The 21,941-nt window shown below is 45.7% G+C and overlaps 2 protein-coding genes and 1 pseudogene across 6 annotated transcripts; all 3 read left to right on the forward strand.

Moving 5' to 3' along the window:
• Positions 1-3,512: 3,512 nt before the first annotated feature.
• LOC123832863 lies at positions 3,513-3,627 on the forward strand (annotated as a pseudogene).
• Positions 3,628-4,828: 1,201 nt separating this feature from the next.
• PORCN (porcupine O-acyltransferase) lies at positions 4,829-15,802 on the forward strand. 3 transcript variants are annotated; one of them, XM_045860523.1, is made up of 15 exons: positions 4,829-4,952; positions 5,605-5,778; positions 6,945-7,137; positions 7,461-7,504; positions 7,894-8,075; positions 8,156-8,286; positions 8,402-8,419; positions 9,724-9,738; positions 9,837-9,962; positions 10,116-10,216; positions 11,267-11,352; positions 11,445-11,500; positions 11,608-11,693; positions 12,659-12,769; positions 15,430-15,802. In XM_045860523.1, exons 2-14 carry the CDS (start codon positions 5,643-5,645, stop codon positions 12,736-12,738), a joined length of 1,254 nt encoding a protein of 417 aa, XP_045716479.1. In that variant the 5' UTR covers positions 4,829-4,952; positions 5,605-5,642; the 3' UTR covers positions 12,739-12,769; positions 15,430-15,802. The 3 variants fall into 3 exon arrangements, with proteins under 3 accessions (XP_045716479.1, XP_045716477.1, XP_045716478.1); XM_045860521.1 differs by having other exon boundaries at positions 11,267-11,343; positions 11,437-11,500; XM_045860522.1 differs by lacking the exons at positions 8,402-8,419; positions 9,724-9,738 and having other exon boundaries at positions 11,267-11,343; positions 11,437-11,500.
• Positions 15,803-16,830: 1,028 nt separating this feature from the next.
• LOC123832732 (EBP cholestenol delta-isomerase) lies at positions 16,831-20,928 on the forward strand. Of its 3 annotated transcripts, XM_045860484.1 has the most exons (6): positions 16,906-16,954; positions 17,261-17,320; positions 17,748-18,066; positions 19,498-19,534; positions 19,663-19,793; positions 20,436-20,928. In XM_045860484.1, exons 3-6 carry the CDS (start codon positions 17,766-17,768, stop codon positions 20,651-20,653), a joined length of 687 nt encoding a protein of 228 aa, XP_045716440.1. In that variant the 5' UTR covers positions 16,906-16,954; positions 17,261-17,320; positions 17,748-17,765; the 3' UTR covers positions 20,654-20,928. The 3 variants fall into 3 exon arrangements, with proteins under 3 accessions (XP_045716439.1, XP_045716440.1, XP_045716438.1); XM_045860483.1 differs by lacking the exon at positions 17,261-17,320 and having other exon boundaries at positions 16,831-16,954; XM_045860482.1 differs by lacking the exon at positions 16,906-16,954 and having other exon boundaries at positions 17,261-17,389.
• Positions 20,929-21,941: the final 1,013 nt, after the last annotated feature.

Genomic DNA, 21,941 nt, shown 5'->3' on the forward strand with positions numbered 1-21,941 from the left:
CCTAAGTTGTGGGTTCAATCCCCAGTTGGCATGTGTATGTGAGGCAAGCAATCCATGATGTCTGTCTGTCTGTCTGTCTCTCTCCCTCCCTCCTTCCCTTCCTCTCTCTCTAAAATCAATAAAAACATGCCCTGACTGGTGTAGTTCAGTGGGTTGGGTGTTGTCCTGCAAACAGAGGTTCCTGGTTGGATTCTTGGTCAGAGTGCATGCCTGGGTTGACTAGGTTCCTGGATGGGGCAGTGCAAGGGACAGCCAATTGATGTTTCTCTCATACATCGATGCTTTTTGCCCTCTTTCTCCCTCCATTGCTCTCACTCTAAAAATAAATAAATTAATAAAATCTAAACAAACAAGCAAATAAACAAAAAGCCATATCCTCAGGTGAAGATTAAAAAAAAAAGAAACAAACAAATGCTCTCTAAAATCGCCTGTAGCCCAGATAGACAGGGCTTGAATCACAGATATCTCTCCATAGGTGGCCCCTCATGTGGCTTACTGCATGTGACCTCAGTTGCTGCCTCTGTGAAATGGGTGGCTCTGATGGTAGCATCAGGTTGGGGGTCAGGGTGTAACTACTGGCAGAGGCTCCAACAATACTGGTAAAATTTAATCACTCTGTAAAAGCCAGTGTTTGTGAAGTTAAATCCCTCTATCTTAAAACCAACATGACCTGGCTGGTGTGACTCAGTGGAATGAGCACTGGCCTGGAACCAAAGGGTCACCGGTTTGATTCCCAGTCAGGGCACATGCCTGGGTTGCAGGCCAGGTCCCCGGTGAGGGGCATATGAGAAGCAACCACATATTGATGTTTCTCTCCCTCTCTTTCTCTCTCCCTTCCCCTCTGTCTAAAATAAATAAATTAAAACCAACATGGACTATTGAATGGCAACAAGAAAGATTGTTTGGTTTCTCATGTGAATAGCAGCTTTTCTTCTTTGTGTTTCTTATTTTATTTTTTAAAAATTTCTTATATTTTTTATTGTGTATGCTATTACAGTTGTCCCAGTCTTTCTGTCTTTGCCTTCTTCTACCCAGCCCCCCGACTCCCTCAGGCAATCTCCACACCATTGTTCATGTTCATGGGCCATGCATATAAGTTTTTTGACTATTATCTTCCCTATACTGTACTTTACATCCCCATGATTATTCTGTAACTACCTATTTGTACTTCTTAATCCTTTCATCTCTTTCGCCCATCTGCCCAATCCCCTCCCATCTAGCAACCATCAAAATGTTCTCTGTATCTATGATTCTGTTTCTGTTCTTGTTCATTTATTTTGCTTTTTAGAATCAATTGTTGATAGATATGTATTCCCATTTTATTGTTCATATTTTTTATCTTCTTGTTAAAGAAGACCCTTTAACATTTCATATAATACTGGTTTGGTGATACTCAGTAAAAGAAACAAAACACAACAAAAAAGATGATACATTGTATGATTTCATTTATATGAACTGTCCAGAATAAGCAAATCAATCCATAGAGACAGAGATTAGTGATTACCTCAGGCTGTGAGGGGTAGATGGGGAGTAACTGCTAATGAGCACAAGGTTTCTTTTTGGAATGATTGAAATGTCCTAAAATTAAACTGTGGTGATTTCTACACAAATCTATAAAATACACTAACTACCATTGAACTGTACAACTAACACAGGTAAATTTTATGGTATATAAATTATACCTCAATTTATCTATTTTTATAAATAAATATAGAAACTAATTTTAGCCTGTAAATTAAAAGAGGAATCTATGAGTCTCATATTGATACAAATAAACAAATGTATAAATAAACATGTGGGGAAGAAGGGAAAGCTGTTCCTTAGAGTAAAATCCCAGTTGTACATGTAAAAGAAAATCATTTGGCCAATATAATAGTAGTAATTGCTTCAGGCAAGAATCACCAATGGATGCTAAACTAGTGAATGGAAGTTTGAAGAAAATAGAAGAGTTACATAGTCTCAAATTATGTCCCTACAAGGTATTTACTAATTACAAAGGGAAATAGTGCCCTGGCTGGTGTGACTCTGGATTGAGTGCTGGCCTGTGAACTAAAGGGTTGCTGGTTCAATTCCCAGTCAGGGCATGTGCCTGGGAGTGAGAGGCAACCACACATTGATGTTTCTCTCCCTCTCTTTCTCCCTCCCTTCCCCTCTCTCTAAAAATAAACAAAATCTTTTTAAAAAAGAAAACATCAAGATTAGGATAGTTAAGAGAGGACTGCAGCATTGCTCAGATTGAAGGAGACTGAAAAGACCTAATAACAGAATGCAGCTCTTGACCCAGGATTTCCTTTTCCTATAGAAGGATGTTATTGGCACACCCACTAGGATGGCTAGAACCAAGTCAAGTAACAAGTGGAGACGACAATGTGGAGATATTGGAACCCTCATACTCTGCTGGTAGGAATGTAAGAAAATGTCCTTGTTCTTAGGAAATTCATACTTAACTATTTTGTTGAAAGGGCATCATGTCTGTAACTACTATCAAATAGTTTAGAAAAATATATAAATAGAAGTGTAGATAAATAGATTAAATATTATGAGGCTTGACAATTTTTGCCAATCTAATAAGTGAAAAGGTGATTTTATTGTATTGATTTGTATCTTTTTAATTTTGGGGAGACCATTTAAAATGCTCCAGAAACCATAATGCAAAATGACTACAAAGGCTATATTGCGTTACTTGGCAGATATTTATTAAGTGCCCACTTGTCTCCTAAGCTCCAGTGATAAAAATATGAAGCACCACACCTAGTAGGTGTGAAATGTATCTGTTAATTTTGCATTTCCCAGATAATGAAAGAGACTGGCTTATCTTTTCATTGGCTATTCTTACTGGCCACTTCAGAGAACTTCTTCTGTGAATTACCTATTCATGTCCACTGTCCATTTTCTGGTGTATTATTTGTCCTTTCCTTATTGATTGGTAGATGTCCTTTATACATCCTATAATCTAGATACTAGTTTTTTATCACATACATCAAAAAACTAGATGGAAACAAGTCTGCCAAGCTCAGTGTGTTGCATAGTGAGGATCTTTCAGTTTTAAATGTCATTTTGCAATTAAGGGAAATATTTCTGGCATAGGCTGTGGGTCATTGTTGACTCTACTTAAGTATGTTTGAAAACAAAGAAAAATGAGAATTAAGTCTAATGCATAAAATGTATGGCTGTATTCTGCTGTTAAGAAAAGGAACCACTAAAAAGAACAAACTAAATAAAAAGAAGAAAAGAAATTAGCATTCATGTATCTGGTCTGTGTAATTTATTCATTGTATATATTCTTACTGGTTCAGTATTTTTCTTTTTTATTGATTTTAGAGTGAGAGAGAGAAATATAGATTTACTTATTCATTGGCTACCTCTTATATGTGCCCTAACCAGGGATTGAACCTGCAACATTGGGGCATCCAGACAATGCTCTAATCAGCTAAACTACCCGTGCAGAGAATATTTTTCATTTATAATACATGAATATTAATTTATGAGTTAAACTCCATTTAACTTCATGTTAATGTTTTTTTAAAGAGGGAGGACTTTCCAACTGCATTCAAGAGCAACCTGGAGAGACTCTGCCAGCTCAGGTCAGCATAATATCTGCAGCTGCCACTCACCTTTCCTATAATATCCCAGGAAAAAAAAAATAAAATAAAGAGAGGGGACTTATATATTTCTTTTCAATTCTCACAGGTATTTCCAAGTAAAGAACTACTAATCCAGCAGCTCTGGCTGGCATAGCTCAGTGGATTGAGTGCAGGCTGCGAACCAAAGAACTACTAATCCCATTCTTTTAACTAAAGTCCTGTGAGTGGGCAGGACTTGCCCAGCTCCTTATAGGCAGGTACTAATCTAATTAGAACCTGTTTTCCTTACCTCCTCAGGTCAAGGTAGGGTCCCAGCTTTATCTGGGTTTCCTTCTCCCTTACACATCATAGCTAACCATGCAGTACATGCTCAACAGATGCTCCTTTGGAAAAATAGGCCCTTCATCAGCCTAAGGACAGAGTGGAGTGCCCAGACACTGCACAGTAGGGGAGGCAGACAGCAGGTGTAGCATAAATTCTGTGTTGGTGCATATAGAGCCTGATACAAACTATCGTTGGGGACACTGTAAAAGCTTCATAAGTGCTCTGTGTCACCCGGTGCTTCATACTAGCATCCTGGTTCACAGGGAATACTCACTAGTTGCTGGGTTCACCCTCAATTCAGGGTGAAAAATTAAAGGATGGGAAATTAAGCAAACAAATCAGTTCTCAACGACCAGCAAAGTGCTCACAAGGAGTCCCTAGGGGAAGCACAGGTACCTAATTGGTGCTCCTCGGTTACATGGTCAATACTTACAAATGTTTCTAGCCTGCCCCTGGGGGTGGGGAGGATTGGAAATTCCTTTAGTTTCCTCAAAAGGATGGAATGGGAGAGACCTCGGTTTATTTTCCCATCTGTGAATCGGGAGCTCTGCAGTGTCGAAAGTCTGCGTGGGTGAACGAACAGTCAAGGTGAGCGGGCTTTCCCTTCTTCCTACCCCATCTTTCGCATGTCAGCTTCCAAGGATTAGGAATCTGACGATTGGAAAGTTTGTTTTAGGACGGTCAGAAGACCCCCAGACGCGAACGTTCTGGGGCTGCAACGCTCAAAGCCACAAAGGTAGGGACGCAAACGTGGTACACATCCCGCAGCGCTCCGCTCCTCTCAGCCTCCCGCGCCTCCTTCCCTCGACCCTCCAGCTTTCCTCCTCCTCCTCCAGTCCCCGCCCTGCTCCTGCCTTCTCATTGGCTGAGGTGGCAAGCCGGGCCTCCCCGGGATTTAAAGGGCCCGCTCGCCGCGCTGCCCTGAGAGCCGCAGCTGGTCCCGGCCTTGCGGCCTGCTGGGGAGGCTGCCGGGAGGAGGCGGCGACGGTGGCGGCGGCAGCAGTGCGTCCCCGGCCCCTGGGACCGCAGCTTCCTTCCTGCCAGGTAGGTCGCAGGAATGCGCTCGCGGCTCCTCTGCTCCCATCCTAAGCCGGCCTCCCTTCACTGGTCTGCAGCGCGTGTTCTGGGGTCCACTCTCCATCACCTTTCAGACTCCCCCCTCTCCTCTATCCCCAACCACCACCACCACCTTCCTGAAGCCCTCGGGCCTGGGCAGGGCTTTGTTGGTGGCCAGGAGTGGCCGAGTGGGGGTGAGATGGGGCATGCTGGAGATACAGGACACCCCTCATGTCCGTATAAGGAGAGATGCACATGGCCCCCAAATGTCACAGAATCTCCCTCTCTGCCCTCCACACAGAGTGACTCTACCTTGGAAACCAGAGACCCTCCATTTGATATACCGGCCTGGAATGTACACCATTCATTCCCCATTGAACCCCAATTCCTCATAACAGGAGAGACACAGGTCCTTCATTCACCACAGGTCATGGGTTGTGTGTGGGCACCCAGGACACCCACACACACACAGTTGGTGGTTCAGTCTGATGTAACTGACACTCACACCCTCCCCCAATACTTCAGTATGCTGTGTCTACATGGGATGGACAGCCCAAAACTGAAATCTGAGCGCTCAAGTCTATTCCTTGAGCATGGTCTGCCCCATGGACATCTCGGCTCTGTGTCCCCACTTTCACAGGTCTATCCATCTGTCTATCCATCCGTGGGGGGGCTGCAATGGCCACCTTCAGCCGCCAGGAATTTTTCCAGCAGCTGCTGCAGGGCTGTCTCCTGCCTACTGCCCAGCAGGGCCTTGACCAGATCTGGCTGCTCCTTGCCATCTGCCTCACCTGCCGCCTCTTTTGGAGGCTTGGTAAGTGCCTGTCCACTATGTACCACCATGCCAATCTATATCACACTTGCCACATTCATCCATACCAACCACACCTTATTCTGCCACATCTTGCCATGCCAAGCCAGATGCCAACATGTCCAGTCCACCACATCCCATCAGGCCAAGCACCATTTTAGCACACCACATCCTACTACACCCAGCCACCCTGTGCCACATGCTGCCATGTGCTACCATACCAAACCATGCCTTTCAGTATTCCTGGGTTCTAAGATTCTAGAAAGTTGAGGTTCTTGGACTTGGAGATCCTGAAATGTCTACATCCCAAGGTTATAAGATTCTAGAATGCAGGTGTCAAAGGGTTATGGAATCCCAAAGTACCACATTACAGGGTCTGGGGATCTGATAAGTTGAAATTCTCATATTCTAGGCTTCAAAATGCTGGCATTCTAGATTTCCAGAATCAGGGCATGATGAGATTTCTGGATGCTGGGATTCTGGAATGTTTCTACAATCACAGCAAGCATATATCCAAATGATAAGAGTACAAGTTCCCAAGGTCCCTATAGGATGCTGAGAATTTTGGAAATCTGAAATCCAAAGGTTTTACACTTTCTTTTATCTTTTTATTTTATTTTAAAAGGTATTTTTTTGAAAAATAAAAGGTATTTTATTTTACTTTTCTTATGTTTATTGTTTTGAAATATTTCAGTTACTGAAGTTAAATTGAAAAAATAGTACGATGAACACCCATATATGCATTACTAGATTCTCCAACTGTCAATATCTTCCCACTAATGCCCATTGTATCTATCATCTTCCTAAATTACTTCACCCAAAATCTATCAGTGTGTGTGTCCCCAAAGAATAAGGACATCTTCCTCCAATAACCACCGTCTCAACCATCACCCTTCAAGAAATTTAATCTGGATGCAATAATATTATGCAATATAAGTTGATACATTTTTCCCAGGGTTTCCAAATATCCTTCATAGATGTTCCTTTTCTTTAAACCCAGGCCTTGCCACCTCTGTCACCCCCCATACCTGCTTTGAGCCCCCTGCAATCCCACCACATTGTAACCTTTAGGCCTTTGCCCAGGCTGTGCTCTCTGCTCAGGTTGCCCTCCCTTCCTGTCAGCCCACCCAACTTCCCTTTCTTGTTTTCTCTCCCTCTCTTGCCTGAAGGGTTACCATCCTACCTGAAGCATGCAAGCACCGTGGCAGGTGGATTCTTCAGCCTCTATCACTTCTTCCAGCTGCACATGGTTTGGGTTGTGCTGCTCAGCCTCCTATGCTACCTCGTGCTGTTCCTCTGCCGACATTCTTCCCATCGTGGCGTCTTCCTCTCCGTCACCATCCTCATCTACCTGCTCATGGGGTATGGGTGTGAGCCCTCATTCCCATACTGTTGGCAGATGAGTGGAGCAGGGCCCCCGGCTGCTCCGTGTGAAGTTGTCCAGGACAGGAAGTGGGTGAGGGGTTCCTGGAGGAGGGAATGTGGGAGACTAGTTCTTTCTAAAGGCTGTACAGAATAGGCTGGACTTTGAGCTCCCTCTGGAGGAGGGAATCCTGGAGAATTATTCTTCCATGAGGTTGTGCAGGACAGGGGAAGGCATAACCCTCTCTGAACCTTGGTCTGTCCTTTGTGGTCTCTGAGGCCATAGGAGTCATGGGCCCAAGACCGCCACCTTTTTTCCTCAGTGAGATGCACATGGTGGACACTGTGACATGGCACAAGATGCGAGGTAGGACACCCTGGTTCTCTCACCTGCCCCAGGCCCACTGCCCCATTCTACATCTCCTAACTCCCCCAACCCTGTCTTTCCTTCCCTACTTTTGTCCCTCATCTGTCCAACCCACTGGATGTGCAGGCCTCAGATTCCCTTCACATCTGTGTCTCTCTCTCTACCACACCTTTTCCCTCATCTGTCTTTCCCATCTCATGTATGTGCCTGACTTTTGAAAAAGGGCATCTGCCAGTCCTGGGTCCACATGCTCATCTGCCCATCTGACTCTATGCCTACCTGTCCACCCTTGAACTGCTCTTTTCCTACCACCCCTCAGCTGGTGCTCCCCATCTCCCCATGCTGACCTGCTCTCTGCCTATTCACTTGACCATGGGCACCACACATAGGGGCCCAGATGATCGTGGCCATGAAGGCGGTGTCTCTGGGCTTCGACCTGGACCGGGGCGAGGTGGGTGCGGTGCCCTCACCCGTGGAGTTCATGGGCTACCTCTACTTCGTGGGCACCATCGTCTTTGGGCCCTGGATATCCTTCCACAGCTACCTACAGGCTGTCCAAGGTCGCCCGCTGGTGAGGTTCTGGGTGGACAGGTGGGCAGGGACTATGGGAGCCCCCACAGGGCAGTCTTCATGGAGCCTTGATCCCCACAGAGTCGCCGATGGCTGCAGAAGGTGACTCGGAGCCTGGCACTGGCCCTGCTGTGCCTTGTGCTGTCCACCTGTGTGGGCCCTTACCTCTTCCCGTACTTCATCCCTCTTGATGGTGACCGCCTCCTTCGAAAGTGAGCACAGACTTTGAGGCCTCTGCCCTTCAGTGAGGGGTTTGGGTAGGGACCTGGGGTCTCCCCAGCTCTGAGCCTGTCTCTTAATGCTTCTGTCTGTCTTCTGTTACTACAGCAAGAAACGCAAAGCCAGGTAAATGAGGGCAGGTGCTGAGGGCAAGTGGGCTAACTGGGGGGTGGGGGCACAGTCTGACCTCTTGGTTCTGTTAAGTCTGAGACCATCTGACCATTCTACTCCATGACTGGACAGAAACAGAGTGTCTGTCTGTGGCTGTTGTTTGGCCAAGTTTGGCTCTGTGACTCTGTGTATGACTGACACTCTGACATATACTGTATATGAATGTCCATCTGATTTGCTGTTTCACCATTAGAAGCAAATTACATGACTGTAACAGAGAGTGACAAGTATGTGTTGGTTGGTGATGCTGACCTGAATGTGACTCTGGCTAGGCGTGTGTATGGGTTGTTTGTCTCTCAGCCACTGGTTCCCTACGTGGGACTGGAGTTCTGGTTGTCTGGTTGTGCCATTGTCAATGATGGGGTGTGTGGCTGTCACTGGGTAAGTCTGACTTGTAACTCTGGCTGGGAATGGGTCTGCCTGTAGCATGTTATGTGCCTGCCTGTGATGGATTCTGCCTGTGGGTCTGCCTTCTCTGGCTGCATGGTGTTGTCTAGCCGAGGAGTTGTGACCCACTCTGTGCCTCTACCTGTGTGCAGGGATGACTATCAGCCTCTGGTATGACTGTAGGATTTCATCCAGCTGTTTGATTGTATGACTCCCCTTCCTCCCCCACTCATTGGCCACTGATTGTGTCTGATGCTGAATGAGGCCCTGGAAGACGAAGTGACTTGCCCAGTGTCACCCAGTTAAGCTGCCAGGCATTAATCCCAGGCCTGATTCCAGAACTGGCTGTTTTTCCAATGCAGGACTCTGCCTGTTTTTTACTGTGTCTGTTGTATGACTGACAGGATGATTATCTTGAGTGTAGACTTGTGTATGTGGTCATAGCAGGGTGCTTGATGATCTCTGTGCCTAACTACAGCACTTTTTTGTGTCTCATGGTCAGTAAGCTGACCACGTAGGTTTGAGAGCTATGAGGCTGGGAGTATTTGTGCTGATACGAGCCTGATAGTGTTTGTGCCTGGCCACGTAGCTGTGTCACAGTGTGGGGCTGTTAGGTCAGGTCTCTGACAGTGGCTGGGTCTGGATGTGTGACCATGGTGACCATGGGAGACTGCAAGACTGTCATAGGGCAGCTCACACATCTGTTTGAGCCCCATGAAACTGACAATGTATGTATGTGTGTGACTATCATACTGTACCTCTTTTTGCCACTATGTTTCTGTCTTGTCTACATATAATTCAGGCCAGCCTCCTGGGCCTCTGACTCTCTTTCCTTTCTTCTCTGCTGCCTTCCTGACCCCTGCGGGCCTTAGGGGCACCATGGTAAGGTGAGTCCACAGAATGGGGCTTGGGATGATGACACATGGTGAGGTGTCATGCTGGCCCCTGGGCATGATGCCTCTTTCCCCTGTTCCTTTCTCCCCAGGTGGCTGCGAGCCTACGAGAGTGCTGTCTCCTTCCACTTCAGCAACTATTTTGTGGGCTTCTTGTCCGAGGCCACGGCTACACTGGCAGGAGCTGGCTTTACGGAGGAGAAGGATCACCTGCAATGGTGGGGAGGACTAGGGAGCATCCTCTCCCACAGGGTGCTGCCTGAAGGAGCTGCAGGGAGGGGGTGCTCCCATGGGGGAAAATAGCCAAGACAAAAGTGTGGCAGTCAGCTAGATTGAGATCCCAGATGAATTTCTATTTCTTTTGCTCACAGGGACCTGACGGTGTCCAAGCCACTGAATGTGGAGCTGCCTAGGTCCATGGTAGAAGTTGTCACAAGCTGGAACCTGCCCATGTCTTATTGGCTAAATAACTGTGAGTCACCAAGTCACCACTCCAAGAGTGGAAAGTCCTTACCTCAGGCCCTTTCTCATATCCATACAACAAACATTTACTGAGAACCTATTGTGTGCTAGTTGCTGAAGGTACTGCAGGGACCAAAAAAAAAAAATACCCCCAAATTCCTGCCCTTGTGGAGCTGGCATTTTTGTGGGGGAGCAGATAAGAGAAAAAATACACAATAGTTCAGATGGTGATAAGTGTCATGGTAAAAAAATAATAAAGCAGGAATGAATGATTTGGGAGTGTTGCCAGTGGGGGTAGGAGGTTGCCATTTAACATGAATTAGCCCAAGCCAGTCCAAGGGAGGAGATGACATTTGAGAAAAGACCTAAAGAAGGTGAGAGCAAGCAATGTGAATATGTGAAGGAGGAGTGTAACAGATAGAGGGAACAGCTACTGCAAAAACCCTAAAAGAGAGCCAAAGGGGCCAGTGTATAAGAGGTGAGGTCAGAGAACTGACAGGGGCCTGGTCTCTGGGGCCTCACTGGCCATGGGGAGGACTTTGGCTTTTTCTGTGAGAAGGCTGGAGCTACAACATGGGTCTGAGCAGAGGAGGGCCTTGGGCTCCCTTGGGCTATAACAGGACCCACTGGCTGCTGTAGGACAGATGGGGCGGGGGCAAAGACAGAAGCAGTGAAGAGGTCACTGCAGTAGTCCAGGCGAGGGGTGGTGGTAAGCAGCAGTGGGCGTGGAAAGGAGAGATTGGATTCTGGATAAATTATGATGGTAAAACTGATAGGATTTGCTGAATTTGGTTGTGAGAGTGGGGAGAGGACAGATCAAGGATGATGGAACTGGAAGGGTGGGATTGACTTTGGCTACACTTGGGAAGATTGTGGAAGGGGCAGGTTAGGAGGGAAGTTCAGGAGCAAAATTTTAGACATATGAAATATGAGACCGTTATAAAGACTTTTCCCTGGGGCTTCCAACATGTTGTATATATCCTCACCCTGCCTTATGGCACCCCCCAGGAAGGGCAGGAGGGAATCTTGGGAGACTCCTAACCCGCATCCCCTCTTTCAGATGTTTTCAAGAATGCTCTCCACCTGGGGACCTTCTCAGCCGTGCTGGTCACCTATGCAGCCAGCGCCCTCCTGCACGTGAGCAGGGTGAAGTGGGATTAGGGTGGAAGATGGGTGGGAGTGGCGGGGCCTCCTCTTCACTCACCTCATTGCCCCCTGGGCCCCCACCAGGGCTTCAGCTTCCACCTGGCTGCGGTGCTGCTGTCCCTGGCCTTTATCACTTACGTGGAGCATGGTGAGTTCAGAGCCCAGTATAGCAGACAGGATGGAAGATTGGTAGGGGGCTGGAACCACTGTCCTCCAAGGCTAACCTCACCCCCTTACCTCCCCCATCTATCCCAGTCCTCCGGAAGCGCCTGGCTCGGATCCTCAGTGCCTGCATCTTGTCCAAACGGTGCCCACCAGACTGTCCACACCAGCATCGCTTGGTGAGAGTTCAGCCTGGGCAACCTCAAGCCCAACACTCCCCCTCAAAAGTGTCACTTCTGTCTCCATTTTATATCTGTCTCAAGGTGCCCAGCTTCTTCAGGCACCAGGAGAAGAAGTTCTGCCATCCACAGAACTTCATCTCTGTTCACTGCCACCTGTGTCTCTAGCAAACATTTATCAAGCACCTGCTGTATACACCCAGGCATTCCTGTCCCCAGTGAACATTTATTGAGCACCCACTGGTACCAGGCATGGTTTTAGATGCTGGAGATACAATGATGAACAAAACAGACTATAAAATTTCAGTGCTCTGGGACAAACATTTTTAACAGGGGAGACAGTAAATTAAAAATAAGTCAGTAAAGTATAATAGTTTGTTAGACTGCAATTAGTACCAAGGAGGAAATACATAAGGGAAAGGAGGAGGGAAATGTCGGGGGTAAGTGGATTCAATTTTAAGCAGGGAGGTGCCTTTTGAGTACTTTAACTGAAGGAGGCAAGGGACAGAAGCATTCAAGGCAAATGGAAGAACCAGTGTAAAGGCCCTGAGTTGGGAGAGAGCCTGGAATATTTGGGGAACAGCGAGGAAGCCAGTGTGGCCTGAGCAAATGAGCAAGGGGGAGAATGATGGGTCCTTTAAGATGTGGTGGGGGTTTGCTTTTGTTTGTTTGCTTCTTTGTTTGTTTTATTCTGTTTGTAATAAGAAGTACGTACAACCTCAGATTTGCCTCCCATCTGACAACTGATGTTTATTATCATAAACCCTTGACCCAGAGCTCCACCATTTTGCCTCCCTTGCCAGGATGATCTGAACCATCTCTTTCCCACCCCTCGGGTGCTGTGGTTATCCTCATTCCTGGAACCCACTGCACTTTGTGCATCTCCCTGGGCTCCCCTGTCCAGGTGGTACTGAGAGGCAGTGAGTAGGTCCAGCAGCCAAACAAATCCATCTGTCCCCCAACAGGGCCTGGGGGTACGAGCCTTAAACCTGCTCTTTGGAGCCCTGGCCATCTTCCACCTGGCCTACTTGGGCTCCCTGTTTGATGTCGATGTGGATGATACCACAGAAGAGCAGGTGAGATGGGGCCCTGGGTTGGGGATACCCAGGGATGTGCCATCTGCTCATGGGAACCATGAGGACAAAGGGAGACAGGGAGGGTGAGGCATGAGGACTTTGTGTGGTGTCTTCAGCTTGTGCACCCAGTGCTCCCCAGTCGTTCTTTCCCATTGTCCCTCCAGTTGATTCACACTGCTGGCTCTTTTATTTGGGTGAAGTGTGCAAAATATGTTTAGTGTACTTGCAAGATTTATTTTATAGAGATGGAGTGTAAAATCCAGCTTTTACTTTTTTCAATTAGTCATTTCATCATATTTTTGTTTAGGTAGAATTTGCAAGGTTTCTTTCTTATTTTTTAATATAGCTTTACTTAGCTTGAGTGTAAAAGCTCTGGATTCTACTTTAAAAATGTATATTAAAATGTATGTACCATTTTATGCCCTGGCTGGTGTGGCTTAGTGGATTGAGTGCTGGCCTGTGGACCAAAGAGGGTTACAGGTTTGATTTCTACTCAGGGCACATGCCTGGGTTGTGGGCAAGGTCCCCAATTCGGGACATGTGAGAGGCAACCACACTTTGATGTTTCTGTCCCTCTCTTTCTCCCTCCCTTCCCCTCTCTCTAAAAATAAATAAAATCTCTAAAATGTGTATACTATTTTTATTTTCATTCATGTGGAGTATGCACATTCCAGATTTTACTCCTTTTTAAATGAAAAACAGATTTAAAAATGTTTATTTATATGGCTCTTGAAGGATCCAGGTTCTGTTTCTCTTTTTGTTGTAGTTGCTGTTGTTCTCTTTTAAATTTTTATTTTTAATTAAAATAAAAATACATTTTTATCTTTAAAAACAAACTTTTTTTTTAAAGATTTTATTTATTTATTTTTAGAGAGGGAAGGGAGGGAGAAAGAGAGAGACAGAGATATGAATGTGTGGTTGCTGGGGGTCATGGCCTGCAACCTAGGCATGTGCCCTGACTGGGAATCGAACCTGCGATGCCTGGTTCACAGCCCGCGCTCAATCCACTGAGCTACGCCAGCCAGGGCTAAAAACAAACTTTTCAAATACTGTATTTATTTCTTAGAGAGAGGGGAAAGGAGGGAGAGCAGGAAACACCAATGTGAAAGAAACATCAATCATTTGCCTCTCCCATGCCTCTCCCCAACTGGGGACCCTGCCCACACCCCAGGCATGTGCTCCAACTGGGAATTGAACTGGTGATCCCCAGTCACAGGCTGGCACCCAACCTGCTGAGCCACACCAGCCAGGGCTCATTAAAAACCATTTTTAATTTTTATTCTGGTTGAGTATGTAAAATCTGGGTTTTGCTTCCTTTTAAATAAAATTGTTTATCTTATTTTAATTAAAACATTAAAAAATTGTTAATGTACATCACAAGGTTCAAAAAACCAAACAATATTCAAGATATTCAGGGGAACCTGGCTGATGTAGCTCAGTGGATTGAGCATGGGCCTGTGAACCAAAGGGTCACTGGTTCAATTCCCAGTCAGGGCACATGCCTGGGTTGCAGGCCAGGTCCCCAGTAGGGGGCACATGAGAGGCAACCACATATTGATGTCTCTCTCCCTCTCTTTCTCCTTCCCTTCCTCTCTCTCTAAAAGTAAATAAATAAAATCTCTTAAAAAATCAAATTTAAAAAAAGTTATTCAGGGGAAAGTCTTGTTCCTACCCATCTACTTACCGCCTTCTTACAGGTAAACATTTTCATTCATTTTATTAAAATATCCTTCAAAAAGTTAAGCATAATAAGAAAATATAAAAATATATTTTCATTCCCTCCCCCTGGTTTTTACCCTAGAGATATCTCATGAATGACATGATGCTACATGTTGCTTTATTATATAAATCTTTGAAAATCTTCCACATTAGAACATAGAGTGTCCTCACTCATCACTTCCGTTATAAGGATATGACACAGTATAGTTTGTCCCTTATCAGTGGACATCCAGGTGATTTCCAGTCCTTTCCTACTGCAAGTGACAGTGCAGCAACTAGTATTCTCATGTCCATGTGGATTCACACAGGTGAACACAGAACTGTAGGATCTATTCTTGGTGGTTGAAATAAAGAAGTTACCTTTTTGCCCTCTCACCAGCAGCATATGAACGCATCTGTCACCCCACCAACAGAGTGCCTCTCAGATTCCTGGATGTATTTGTTGGTTTGACAGGAGGAAGATTATGAGTGAAGCCATATATTTAAGAGCCATTTGGTTTTTTCCTTTGCTGAGAATGGCCTACTTACTTCCTTTACCAATTTTTGTCTTTAAAAAAATTGTTTATTTATTTTTAGAGAGAGGGGAAGGGAGGGAGAAAGAGAGGGAGAGAAACATCAATGTGTGGTTGCCTCTCACGTGCCCCCTACTGGGGACCCAGGTATGTGCCCTAGACTGGGAATAGAGCCAGCGAGCCTTTGGTTTGCACAGGCTGGCACTCAATCCACTGAGCCACACCAGCCAGGGTGTCTCATCTAGTTTTTAAAGAAGAAAACAAAAGAAAAAAACTAAATCTGCTTGCCTTTTATATGTACCCAGTCTCTTTGGGGCCTCACCTAGGGTTACTGTGGAGTCACAGAAATGGCCTTCAGCAAAGGATGGGTTTTCCTGAGGACTTACTTGTTCTTGCTGAGTGGGACCATCACCTCTTTCTCTCCCACAGGGCTATGGCATGGCATATACTGTCCACAAGTGGTCAGAGCTCAGCTGGGCCAGTCACTGGGTCACTTTTGGATGCTGGATCTTCTACCGTCTCATAGCCTGAGGCACATCTGTGGACCTTCCCAACTCCCTCAAGATCCCTCTTCAGGGTGCCAGCTCTGATGGAGGATGAGGAAAGGCTCCCTCTCTAGTTCTTGACCCCTCTCCATCATAGAACCCCCCAACACATCTATACACACGTGCGCGCGCAATTTCCATGCCTGCTGATTCCCACTCCATCACAAGGTGGAAAGGGGGTAGTCCCTGCTGGGGCCTAGGGGTGGGGGATGCTCGGAGAAGCAGGGTGGAGGAGATCCACGGACTCCCCACCTTCGTACTCCCTTTTTATATACAGTTTGTTATTGTCAAATAAAAATAGGAAATATACAAAAGACTCTTTCTTCACTGCTCAGTGGGGAGTAGAAGTGAGTGAGGAAAGGGGCACAGCATGGATTAAGGTTTGGAAGCTAGAAACCATGAACAGGGAGCAGGTTGTGATTAGAACAGTTCATGGTTAATTTACTATTGTTCATGATTGGATGATGAGTCTGAGGATGGCAGTGCTTCATTTGAGTAGGGCCTGGACAGATTGGACAGTTGTATATGGGGGAGGCCTGATACCAATAGGCTGGAAAACACAGGGATCCCCATTCTGATTGGTTGCTCTCACTGAGATAGAAGCAATGGAAAGCAAGACAGAGTTGATGTTTACTGATCTTTAGGACTGAGGGTTGTGATTGGATAGGAGGTCTGGTATGAGTCTGGGTTCTGATCCTGTTATCTGGGTGCCCACTGGCTTAGAGTTGTGGAGTTCTGATTGGTTCTTTAGAGCTGGCACGGGGAGACTAAGGGTCTCCATGTCAAGCGGCTCTCAAGGAGTTTTGATTGCTTTTTTCTGACTTGAAGTCCAGAGACGTGAGGATGGCCGCTGAAGGGTCCTGAACGCTAAGGCAGAGAATGGAGGCGTAGTGCACAGGATGTGATCTGTCTTAGTATAGTTTTATTGCGCATTCGGGCATTAAGATTGAAGGATTGTCTGGAAACTAATTGGTCTGCTTAGAAAATCAGGGCAAAGATGAGAGGACGCAACGCAATGCTGATTCAACCGCAGACGATAAGGATGAGTACCCACTTTCCCAGATGATTGACTGATAAGGGATAGGGAAACTGAAGCCTAGACTAGAAGCGGGTTGGCTTCAAGCAGGAAACGCCTACCAACCTCGGCAGTTCCTGACTTCACCCACCTCCTGACTGTGGCTCAGCCAACAGCGAAAATGGCACCACGCTTAAGGGCGGGGCCGACGGCACACAGAGAGCTCCTATTGGTTGGAGGCGACACGGGCCGCCTTCCCAGTCCCTCCATTGGCCAACTCCGTAAGACGAAAAACTAAATAAGTAGGTCTGAACTAGGGCTGTAACAGAGCCTGCTAGACAGCCTCAAGAAAGCTAGGAACCTGTAGGAGAAACCGCTCCGACTGCGCTGCCGGGTGAGTGCCCCGCGCCTGGACTGTCACTCCATCCCTTAGCTTTCCATTGCTAAATGGCCGGCCCTAGGCGCGCCTGTGCGAGACCCTTCCCTTCCACCCCACCACCCTTTCTACCACCCCCACGCGCCTGCGCGATACCCCCAGCTACTGCGTGGTTGTCCCGACTACAGAAGGTCCTCCTTCTCATTGGGCAGCTGGACTAGAGGGTTCTAGTTCTGATTGGTGGTCTCTGTATTTAACTCTCCTTTTCCCTTGTACCCACTGCGAGCGCTAGACCTATGCCTTCCACTTTCCTTTTTCTTGCAGGTTAAAGGTGGTGTACGCAATTGCTGGAAGCGTGTGTCTTTCCACACATTGAACCTGAGGGTTGTAATTCTCATTAGTCTTCTCCCTTCTGCCCTGCTGCAGAGAGGGAATAGCTGTCCGCTGAACGAGGCAAGACACTGACCCCTCCAATGGGACTCAACCTGGTGTCTGTGTCTTTCTCAGCCAACACTGACCCCTGATGGCAGGGAACTGGTCTGGTTACTGTGTCTACCACATCGTATGGCTCCCAGAGGGCAGAAACAAGATTTCAGTCTTCCTGTGGCCTTATAGCCACATTTTTAAAACAGCATATAATTACTCTTTGTTTTTAGTCCAGTTTTACAAGTCTATTAACTAATAAATTTAGTCCATTTGCATTCTTGTGATAATAAACCATTTGGATTTGAATTTATGATCTCATTCTGTACTTTTTATTTATTCAGATTTTTCTCTTACTCTTTTCTTCTTTCTACTTATCCACACACAGCCTTCAGCCAACAAAGACATGGCCACCAATGCCAGTCCCTTGCACCCATACTGGCCTCGGCACCTGACACTGGACAACTTTGTGCCTAATGACTGCCCTACTTGGCATATACTGGCTGGCCTCTTCTCTGCCTCTGGAGTCTTAGTTGTGACCACATGGTTGTTGTCAGGACGTGCTGCTGTCATCCCACTGGGAAGCTGGAGGCGACTGTCCCTTTGCTGGTTTGCAGTGTGTGGGTTTATTCACTTAGTGATTGAGGGCTGGTTCAGTCTCTACCACAAGGACCTGCTTGGAGATCAAGCCTTCTTGTCCCAACTCTGTGAGTCCTGAGTTCTTTCATTTGCTTTGGGAGGGAATTTTCTGTGTAGGGATTGGCTTAAATGTTTAGCTGCCTACCAACTTTTCTTCTATTAATTTGTTTAAAAATTTAATATAACTTCATGTAGCATATATATTGACATGGGTCAAAAAAACAAACCATTTAAAGAGGTATATAGAGAAAATCTACCTTCTGTCCACCAAGTTTTGCCAATTATTAACCACTATTAATAATTGCTTATTTTTTTCCAGAGTTTATTTACACATAAATTTTACACAGAAGCCTCAGTTTGCTCACTTGTAAAAGAGGGATAATAGTAATACCCAAATATATGTAAGGCACTTAGAAAAGTGTTTGGCAAACAGTAGATGTCATATAAGTGTTTAGTAGTAGTAGTAGTAGTCAGACAATAGATGCTCTATAACTATTACTGTCATCATTGCTTTTATTTTTCCCTTTTTTGTAAACAAATGATAACATGCTATATACACTTCTGAACTTTGCTTTTTTAAGCCAGGTCATTCCTCATCAGTTCATAAAAGGCTTTCAAAGCATAGATGTTACAGAATTATTTCACTTGTCTAGTATTGGTGGGATTTCCCCTAGGCTTTTGCTATTATAGGCAATACTTCTTTTTGACCTCATGAAGAAAACTGCTATGAACATTGTTATATAAGTTTTTGTGTGGACATCTGCTTTCATTTTCCTTGGGTAAATATGGAGGAGTGGCTGAGTTGTATGGTAGATGTGTGTTTAACTTTATGAAAAACTGCTAACCTGTTTTCAAAAATGGCTGCACCATTTTATATTCTCACCAGAGGTATATGAGAGTTCTGCATCATCACTGACACTTGTAATGGTCAGGTGTTTCTTAAATTGTACTCCCTCTAGTAGATGTGAGTGATAGCTCATTATGTGATTTTAATTTGCTTTTACTTAATGACCATTTGGAAATCCTCTTAAGTGAAGAACATACTCCAGTCTCCTGACTGTTTTATATTGTGTGATCTGCCTTTTTCTTACTGATTTTCTGCTTACTCTTTCATTAATTCATCTGTTCACCTTCATTCTCATTCTCTCTCTCTCTCTCCCTCTCCTTCTCTCCCTCCCTCCCTCCCTCCCTTCCTCCCTCTTTCCCTCTTCCTCTCCTCCCTCTTTCTCATTGGCTACTTCATTTACTCCATCATCTATACCTGCCTCCTTGTATTCTACAGATATTTACTGAATACTAGACAATCACAGAAACACTGTTCTATGTTAGGTTTGCACACATTATCTTGTACATATATATTAACTTTAAAATCCAAACAGCTACCCCATTTCAGATGAGGAAATGGAGGCATGGAGAGGTTATAAAGCCTGCCTTATTATATGAGCCCTCAGTTCCTTTTTCTGCCTTTATTCTTCATGTATGTCTCTTGTCTTCTTCAGGGAAAGAATATGCCAAGGGAGACAGCCGATACATCCTGTAAGTCTTTGCCTCTATCAAGCGATACCTGAATTGGTTTGGGGTGGTAGTAAGTCAGGGGGCACTAATGAGGTGCCCTGTGGTTAGAGCACAGTGATGCCAGTGTCACACCATTCTTTCTCTCACAGGAATGACAACTTCATGATATGCATGGAGACTATGACAGCTTTCCTGTGGGGACCACTCAGTATTTGGGTGGTGGTTGCCTTTCTCCGCCAGCAGCCTCTCCGTTTTGTCCTACAGCTCGTGGTCTCTGTGGGTGAGGAGAGGGCCCATATTCGGTGCTGGAGGGATTATCAGGGATGCAAATACATGGGTGGCATCCATGTTGGTGGGATCTCTCAATTATGCCCATCCAGCGCTGAGTCAGACTGCATGACATACTCCTTGAAGTTCCAGAACAGCCATGTCCCACTCAGCCTGTCTTCTCAAGCAGGAAGTGTTCATTTCTCCTCCTCCTTCATCACAAAGTCTCCTGTGAAGGTTACATGAGGTGGTCCATCCTGGCAGGAAGCCCTTTGGTCCTCTGGGCTGAGGATTTTGAGCCTCTTTCATCTGAGATCTAGTTCTCTTGTGTTCTTACATGGTTAGCTTTATTTAGTTCTAAAAAATGTGAGTTCTCTTTAGTCCTGGAATCCTGAGCTGTCTTGAATGAAAGGATTTTGAGCTTCCTTAAATTCTGAAAATATGAACTCTCCTAGGTTCTAAAATTCTCAGGTTCTGATTTCTAGAATTCTCATTTTTCCGATCTTTCAACTTTGCAGCCATATGAGTTCAGAATTCTTAGCTCTCTGAATTTGGGAATCCTGAGTGCTGAGATTGCAAATGATGACTTGGAAAATACTTTGGAATAGCTCATCCTCCTCACAGGGTTTACCCCTTTCCCTTTTACCTCCCACAGGTCAGATCTATGGGGATGTACTCTACTTCCTGACGGAGTACCGTGATGGATTCCAGCATGGGGATCTGGGCCACCCGCTTTACTTCTGGTTCTACTTTGTTTTCATGAATGCCCTGTGGCTGGTGCTGCCCGGAATCCTTGTGTTTGATTCTGTGAAGCAGCTCACCCGTGCCCAGAGCCTGCTGGATGCCAAAGCCACAAAAACAAAGAGCAAGTAGAACTAATGAGGGATGGACTAGGCTTGACCACTGGCCGATGACAAACAATCCACCTGCCAGAAGAGTCCAATTCTTGCTCCCACAGGTCAAAAGGACAAAGTGAATTGATCTGTCAAATAGGCTGATAGGCAGGCACCAAAAGGGCCAGAAATGGGGAAGAAAGTGGCTGTGTGGAGCTACTGCCAGGAGCTGTTGGGACAAAAGTCCAAGAGAACCTAAGAGGTTTGCAGTGGTGGCAATTTTTAAAACCAAGAAATAAAAGTCCTTGACCCTAACACTGAGAGATCTTTAATTACTGACTGCAAAGATGCACCATAACTGACCCCACAGATCCCTCCATCACTCACTCATTCCACAGACCACCATTCTCTCAGCCATAGATCCCCATCCTCATCACACATGGACCTTCAATCACATACACCTCACAAACCCTGATTACTAACCCCGGAGATTCCTAAGATGGCTGATTATATTCATGAGTCACACACCTGCAGTCTCTTTAAAGGAGTGATCTTCCACCCACACCCTTGGAGTTCTTGCCAGAACATACTTTCTCGTTTTTTGCAAGAGAGACAGTCTGAGAATTTCCCAAATCTTCAAGTCCTGGAATTTCCTCAGCCTCTTGCCTCCTGAGTAGGCACCCCACAGCCACCCCATCATTCATCTCACAGATACCCTGTTAACTCCAAGGACCCTCATCACTGACCCCACATACTCATCACTACCCTAAAGATCCCCATCATTTACCCAAGAGACCCTACCATTATTCACCTCATATACCCCTGGATAACATTTGAAACAGCTATTACTGTCCCCACAACAGCCTTTCTTTTACTCCGTAAACCACCCACCATTCACCTCACAGACTTCTATCACTCACACCACAAACCCCAATTACCCAGTAGATCTTCCATCACTCACCTCACATCCTATCACTTATTCCATAGATTTCCACCATTCATCCCACAGATATCCCTCATCCTTCATCTCACAGCCTCTGTCATTAACCTCAGATCTTCAATCATAAACAAATGGGTACTTGAGGAATTTCGAGGAGGTGATAAAGAATGACTGATAAAAGTACAGATACCTGTAGGCTGGCTCCAGGTGACCTGTGCAGAGCAGGATTTCAGTCCCAATCTTGGCTGTGCTTAAGCCTACAACATAACTTTTGAGAAATGCCTCAGCATTAAGGCCAAAGCCATGAGTTACTAACTTACCTCATGTCCGTCACTGATTTCATCATTTCTTAAGGTATGCTGGCCTTCTTGTTCTTCCTCAAACATGC

This window comes from Phyllostomus hastatus, unplaced genomic scaffold, assembly GCF_019186645.2.
Source record: "Phyllostomus hastatus isolate PE091 unplaced genomic scaffold, TTU_PhHast_1.1 phas_scaffold_200, whole genome shotgun sequence".
NCBI classification, from domain to species: Eukaryota; Metazoa; Chordata; class Mammalia; order Chiroptera; family Phyllostomidae; genus Phyllostomus; species Phyllostomus hastatus.